Consider the following 7,373-nt stretch of genomic DNA (forward strand, 5'->3'; position numbering starts at 1 on the left):
GTGGGTGATTCTTTTGTAAAACAAGGTTGTCGACCTTTTACAAGGAGGTTGACGAAGCTGTCAGTCAAAGTCCAGCACATGGGGATTGAAGATCACATCTATGCGTTCATACCCCCTCCTCGACACCCTTGTATCTAGCAATCATGTCAGATCGATCACATCAAATACGGCATGTCATATAACATGTTTATACAAATCGAGGTGTTTTTATGGGTTTTCCACTTTTTTTGTAATTCAGGGTTTCCACCTTTGATCATCCATTGGATACACACGGTCATTTACTTAATTAGTGGGTATTCTCTCGATTTATAACAATATCTTTTCATTTCAACGTGAGCTAACGTGTACGGACTAGGCCGGAGCCAATTTCCACAAGGATAACAAGATGTGCATGCATAAACATGATGTTGATTCTCTCAGCACCACACCAGATCATCCATTTCAGTACCACTACGTGACTCCTCACCAAGGGAAGGAGTACAATAATAAGAAACTTAAAAAAAAGGAACAAAGTGCACCCAGAGACTGGAGAAAAGGATCCATTATTTTCAGAGTAGATTGTGAGGTGCTTCTGCGCAAAAAGTGTTGGTCCCAAACATTTTCGCCTGCACGCAGAGGCCAGAGGAAGCGTTTAATATTTTAAAAATACGCAGGGGCGTCGATGCAAAAGTTTGTTTTGTTTGAGAGGGAGTAGGGGGCAGGAGTGTTAAAGCCATAAAGGCGCAAGCCCTGTAACGCCGCCGTTGTGTGCTTCCATCGGCTGCCTGCCGCTTCGCCTCTCGCCTCCTCTCCTCGCCTCGCCTCGCCTCTCCACTCCCCCACCGCGCCGTTCTTTAATGGGGCGAGCCCAACAACAAACACTGACACAAGGAGAACACCACCCGGTTCCCAGACCAGACCAACTCCTCCTCCCTCCCTTCCTCTCTCCCCGCCCCCACTCCTCCTTCCCTCCCGGGGAGGACAGGACAGCAGAGCCCGTCCACCACCAACCCACCGCCACCCGCGTCGCCATGGCGCAGCCCGGTGAGCGCAGTCTCCTGGTTTTTCTTGCGGCCGGCTTTGCTGCCCGTTCGTGCTCATGCGGCTGCTGCTCTCCTGTTGTCTCTTGTTGTGTCGCCGGCAGGGCGAGGACGGGACCCGGAGCTGTTCGCGGAGCTGTGGCGCGCCTGCGCCGGGCCGCTGGTGGAGGTGCCGCAGCGCGGCGAGAGGGTCTTCTACTTCCTCCAGGGCCACCTGGAGCAGGTGCGTGCGGGTGTTTCGCGCGTGAATTCTCCTTGTTTCCTCTCCGCTGCTCTCCTCTGTTCCATCCATTTCCAATTCCGCCGCGGCCGGGCCACGCGCTCATCTGCTTGCTGGTTTTTTGCGCGCGCAGCTGCAAGAGCCGACGGACTCGGCGCTGCTGGCCGAGCAAATCAAGATGTTCCAGGTGCCCTACAAGATCCTCTGCAAGGTCGTCAACGTCGAGCTCAAGGTAAACAACCCCCGCCGGCCGGCCACGCCGCCGCCTTCTCTTTGCTCCTCACTGCCTGATCCTTCCTCCCTCGCGGTTCTGGCGTGAGCTCGTCGTCGTCGTAATTAAACTCTCTCTCGTGTTGTTTTTGTTCGCGGCGGCGCAGGCCGAGGCGGAGACGGACGAGGTGTACGCCCAGATCACCCTGCAGCCGGAATCTGACGTAAGTGTTCATCGCCAACCAAAGTTTTGTTCGCTAATAGTTTTTCCTGTTATCACTATCTCGTTTGGAAATGTCCTGAATTCCGGTTTCTGAATCCGTAGTGTCGCAATTCCGTTTTTTCTTTTCTTTTATTTCTATATCTGTTCTTTCTACTCGAATCCAGAGAGTGTATCCCTCGCGTGGATTTGTGTCTTAAACTTTCTCCTGTTTGCAGCAAGACAACCTGCCCCTCATCTGCGACCCAATTCTGCCGGAGACGCCCCGGCCAGTGGTGCACACCTTCTGCAAGATCCTGACGCCGTCCGACACCAGCACCCACGGCGGCTTCTCCGTGCTCCGCCGCCACGCCAACGAGTGTCTCCCGCCGCTGGTAAGCCCAACTCCCTTGTCCTTGTCAATCAATGCATAATTGCATAATCGCATACCGTACTGCCAGGTTAAATTCCACTCTGCTTTGCTCTTGATCAGGACATGGCGATGCCGACACCGACTCAGGAGATCATCTCCAAGGACCTCCATGGATCTGAGTGGAGGTTTAAGCACATCTACAGAGGTACGCAAACTCAGTGTTTTCCTTTTATTACAGTTACCTGCAGAATTGTTCAGTGGTCATTCATCTGACTGCAGATCAGGACCAAATAAATTGCAGTTGCTGTATATATATGCCTTCTGCTGCCTGATCCATGCAATTCTTGGTGGTTGTTGTATAGGTCAACCCCGCAGGCACCTTCTGACGACCGGATGGAGCACATTCGTCACATCAAAGAAGCTGATGGCTGGCGATGCCTTTGTCTACCTAAGGTTGGACATCAAATGAACTCCAGTGCTTATAATTCTGTTAAACTAACCATGCGTGACGGACAGGATTACGCGCAATGTTTCGTGGGAAGTATGCATCATCACAAAGACATTGTGTTTTGTTTTCGCAGGAGTGAGACAGGAGAGCAGCGTGTCGGAGTGAGGCGCCTTGTGCAGAAGCAAAGCACGATGCCGGCGTCCGTTATATCAAGCCAGAGCATGCATCTCGGGGTGCTTGCAAGTGCATCTCATGCTCTCAAGACCAACTCCATTTTCGTGGTCTACTACAGGCCCAGGTTGGACCTTCTATTCTATCTGTATATACCGCCAGTTGTTTGATAAAACTGTCCTTACTCTTTGCTAATGGAAGTTAATTTTCTTGTTTGTTTTATGTAGGTTAAGCCAGAGCCAGTACATTGTCAGCGTGAACAAGTACCTTCAAGCTAGTAAGACTGGATTTACTGTGGGCATGAGGTTCAGGATGAACTTCGAAGCAGAAGATGTCCCTGTGAAGAAGTAAGGGTTCATTCAACCTGTGGGTTTTCAGTCTGTTTGCTCATCTCTACCATCATCTCGGTTTCACATGGTCCCATGTATTTTAAACCTGCAGGTTTTTTGGGACTATAGTTGGTGATGGTGATCTTTCTCCACAGTGGTCAGGTTCTGAATGGAAGTCACTCAAGGTAAGATCAACACATTCTATTTTCTCTTGTTTGCATCGTATTTTTCTTCTCCTTTTAAAAAAAAGCTGATTTTATTCATGGTTTATTTAGGTCCAATGGGATGACTCGGTCGCAATTTGCAACGGCCCTGAGAGGGTTTCTCCTTGGGAAATTGACTCATCTGATGGCTCCTCGCCTGCCATCAGTGCACTGCTGCAATCATCGGCGAAGAACAAGCGTCCAAGGGAGACAAATGAAAACTTTGATCTTCCATCACAGGGTATGACCTGCAGATTTCTCATTGCTCATGCTATTTTCGACGAATAAATGGAACGTTCACATCATGATGTTTTTAATCCTTTTGGCTTAATCTGCAGAGCCGACTCAGGAGTTTTGGCTGTCTGGAATGACACAGCAGCATGAGAGGACATATGTTGGTTCTAGTGACCCCAACCGTATCTCTGGGTATCATCAAATTCTTTGGCCAAGCAGTGAACCCGCAGGGTATGGTGCCATGAGCAGCAGTTCGGTTTGTCAAACTCCATTGGGGCTTGGTGATGGTTGGCCCAAGGATTTCAACCCTTCAAGCCAGGGGATCTCTCCTACCCTGTCAGAGATTACTCAGAAGCTGAATCGGGTTGCCAGCAGTGAAGGAAGAACTCCTCCTCCTTGGGCTACTGCACTTTGTGGTGGTTACCGGGCTGAGGAACCTACTTCCAAGCTGTCCTGCAACACTACTCTGCCTCTGCCTGAACAGGTTGCACCATATCTGCCCAAAGTAGCTGAAAAGGCTAAGGAACCCGGTGTGGTTCGTCTGTTTGGTGTGAATTTGATGGAGAACACCAACAATGCTGCTGCTCCTACTGCTGGCAACGCAAGTGCCGGAGCCGGAGAAACTTCAGCCAGAGTTGCTGGTTCTGTTGAAGGCTCTGGTCAGCTGTCAGCATTTTCAAAAGTAACAAAAGTCGCGAACGAGAGCCCCCGAGAAATCCAAAGCCAACAGAATAATGCTGGAAGGAACCGTGTGAAGGTACAACTTCTGTGTATCTCTTTCTTCCTCCCCTCCTTGGCTTGTTTAACTGTCGTCTAACCTCGTGTTGCTATTTGGTTTGTGCTAGGTTCAAATGCATGGAAATGCTGTGGGTAGAGCTGTGGATCTAGCAAGTCTGGATGGGTATGAGGGGCTGACCAGTGAACTGGAACAGATGTTCGAGATAAAGGACATCAAACAGAACTTTAAAGTGGCATTCACCGACAACGAAGGTGACACCATGAAAGTCGGAGATGATCCCTGGATGTAAGTCTGCACATGTTCTCCATCAAGGATTGATAGTTAACTGTTCATCTGACATGATTATAATGAGTATATATGGCTGACATACATACATTCTTTGGCACCTGCAGGGAGTTTTGCCGTATGGTGAGGAAGATAGTGATCTATCCCATTGAAGATGACAAGAACATGGATCCTCGTCAGACGTCGGTCTTAGCTGCTGCTCCAGATCCGGATCCCAAGGCTAACCTTTAGAAGGGCGGAGGGGTAGGATTTTTGGATCCTTCCACAGATGAAGCATTGGTTTGCAGATTTGTGGTATTGAATCCTTTCTTCAGAAGCACCCCGAAGAAAGATTGATTGATAACATAGGTTTCCAGAAAGAAAAATGGTGGTGACAATTTCTCTTTAGTTGGCTGTCAAAAAAACAAACAAAAGATTGACAATGTCTCTTTAGTCGTTTGCTTAAATATAGTCGAAAAACCCTAAAGGAATAAAGTCCGGGAGGTATAAAGACTTCTGGTGTAAGTTGTGTACATATTATATGAGAGATGACAATCATATGACATCTAGTTTATGTCCTGTTTTAACTTCCTCTTGCGTACATCTCGCTGAATTTGGTTGATAAATGTTGCGACTAGAATTATCTTGATGTTAGCTATCAATGCTGATCGGTATAGTGCTGGTTAGTTCTACACTGGTTTTGTGCTTGATGCTTTTCACGGCTTAGGTCCTCTTTGATTCAAAGGATTTTCATAGGTATTTTAAAAGATCGGAATACTTAGGCCCTGTTCGTTTAATCCTGTTAGGAGCTAGGGTTCTGCCGGTTTTAGGGCGGAGATTGTAGGGGAAAGAAGGAGGAAGACGAGGTCGAGGGCGCGGCGGGCGGCGGCTGGGCGCCGTCCTTGCGTGATGGAGAAGAGGCGGCGGCGGCGCAAGAGGCGGCTAGGGTTAGGTCTCCCGGCTCCCTAAGGGAAGCCGAGCAAATACTGATTGCTTCTTGCTTCATTAGATTGATACATCCCCTCTCCTTATATAGAGAGGTTTACTTGACTCCTAAACAAACGACCCTAATACCGATAAGATAATTGGGCTAAGCCCCTAATAACGATAAGATAACTTGGGCCACAGCTCACCTAATATGCCGGTCATAACACTTCTCCCCGCCTGCACAAACAGCTCGTCCTCGAGCTGTAAGGTGGGGAAGCACTTGCTAAACTCCTCGAGGTGATCAACCAGCGTCAAACACCTCCGCGACAGCTGGGGCGGCTAGGTCGCCGAGCCCGGCGGCGACGGCGTCCTCCTCAATGTAGTCTGCAGCCTCCGGGTAGAAGAGTCGGGGCCAGACGTGGTCGGGCATGTAGGTCTCGTCGCAGTTGAAGCACAACCCTTGGCGGCGACGCTCGAGTAGCGCGGCCGAGGTGAGCCGGCGGAACGGGCGCGCCGCGGTCGCGGCAAGGGGTGCCGCGGAAGCCTGAGCAGGCTGACCCTGTGCGGGAACATCCGGCCAGGGTGGCGGCCCAACGGCCGGGGACGGTGATGCCTGCTAGATGGCCACCGCGCGGCGCTCGAACGCGCGGGCATAGTACATGGCCGTCTGGAGGTCATGGGGTCCCGGCAGCTCGACGTCCACACGGATATGATCTGGCAGACCGCCGACGAAGAGTTCGGCCCGCTGGTGAGCTGTCACGCCGGACGCATGGCACGCTAGGGCCTGAAAGCGGTCGGTGTAGTCCTGCACCGTAGAGGTGAAGGGAAGGCAGCCCAACTCCGCCAGCCGGCTCCCACGTATCGGTAATCCGAATCGAAGGAGGCGAAACTCGCGAAAACGCTCCCATGGGGGCATGCCGCCCTCGTCCTGCTCGAGGGCGTAGTACCATGTCTGTGCGGCGCCGCGAAGGTGATAAGAGGCGAGCCAGGTGCGGTCCGACGCGAGCGTCTGTTGCCCCCGGAAGAACGGCTCGCACTGGTTGAGCCAGTTGAGGGGGTCCTCGGCGCCGTCGTAGGTGGCGAAGGCGAGCTTGGCGAAGCGCGGCGGTGTCTGAGCATGACCGCCGTGAGTGTACGGCTCGGCGGTACGGAGCAGCGAAGAGGATGGCGTTGGTCCGGTGTGCACAGGTGGTCCGCAGGAAAGCGGTGGCCCGTTGAAGCCAGCGTGCAAACCCGCGGAGCCGAAGGGCCCGTCGTATGACAGGGAGGGCGCCGGCTGGTCCGCGGCCATGGTGTAGACTGGCGGCGGTGACGTCCCGGCCAACCAGGCCGGAAGCTGGGACGGCGAGGGCAGGAACCGCACTTGCTGAATCGACACGCCCACCGGCGCGGTTGTAAGCCCGGTGCTGGGCGACGGAGGCGCCGGCAGCGGCAGCTGCTGCTGCCTGGAAACGGCGGAGCCGGCGGGCACGGCAATGGTCGCGGCCGGCCATTGTGGCCAGATCGGGGCGGTGGCTGGCTGTAGCTGCAACGAGGGCGGCAGCGGCCCGACCAGCATCGCGGTGGCCCCGGGGTGTGGCGGCTGCCAGGGCGGTGGCGGCGAGGACCCGGGTGGCGTGGGTGACGCGGTGAGGGTCGGCGCCGGCCACTGCGGCCATTGAGGCGCGGCGGCGGGCGGCGGCTGAAGCGGCCACTGGTGGTGTAGAGGCCCGGTCGGCGCTGCGGGTGCCGAATACCACGGCAGGGCGGCTGGCCCGGTCGCGGCAGCCGGCGGCCCGTAGGGGCCGGCTAGGTATAGTCGTATCCCCTGGACGACGGTGACGAGATCGTTGAGGGCCCCGATGATCTCCGCCGGGGAGTAGACGGCGGCCGGTGGTGCGATGGAGGGCGCCGTCATCTGGGTGGTGGCGGCGCCGGAGGATGCGACCAGCAGCGTGGACGGGGAGGGCAGCGGCGCGGTGGAGAAGGCCAGCGGCGCGGTGGTGACGTCGGCAGCGGAAGCGACGGGATGGGCGGCGGCGAAGACATGATCGGAAC

The 7,373-nt window shown here is 54.0% G+C and overlaps 1 protein-coding gene across 1 annotated transcript; it reads left to right on the forward strand.

Moving 5' to 3' along the window:
• Positions 1–752: 752 nt before the first annotated feature.
• Positions 753–4,996, forward strand: LOC109767440 (auxin response factor 1). The gene is made up of 14 exons (XM_020326198.3): positions 753–1,023; positions 1,124–1,242; positions 1,373–1,471; positions 1,617–1,673; positions 1,888–2,043; positions 2,142–2,226; positions 2,384–2,474; positions 2,603–2,767; positions 2,868–2,987; positions 3,082–3,154; positions 3,245–3,413; positions 3,511–4,163; positions 4,252–4,430; positions 4,538–4,996. Exons 1-14 carry the CDS (start codon positions 837–839, stop codon positions 4,659–4,661), a joined length of 2,277 nt encoding a protein of 758 aa, XP_020181787.1. The 5' UTR covers positions 753–836; the 3' UTR covers positions 4,662–4,996.
• Positions 4,997–7,373: the final 2,377 nt, after the last annotated feature.

The sequence above is a fragment of the Aegilops tauschii genome, chromosome 3 (genome assembly GCF_002575655.3).
Source record: "Aegilops tauschii subsp. strangulata cultivar AL8/78 chromosome 3, Aet v6.0, whole genome shotgun sequence".
Classification (NCBI taxonomy): domain Eukaryota; kingdom Viridiplantae; phylum Streptophyta; class Magnoliopsida; order Poales; family Poaceae; genus Aegilops; species Aegilops tauschii.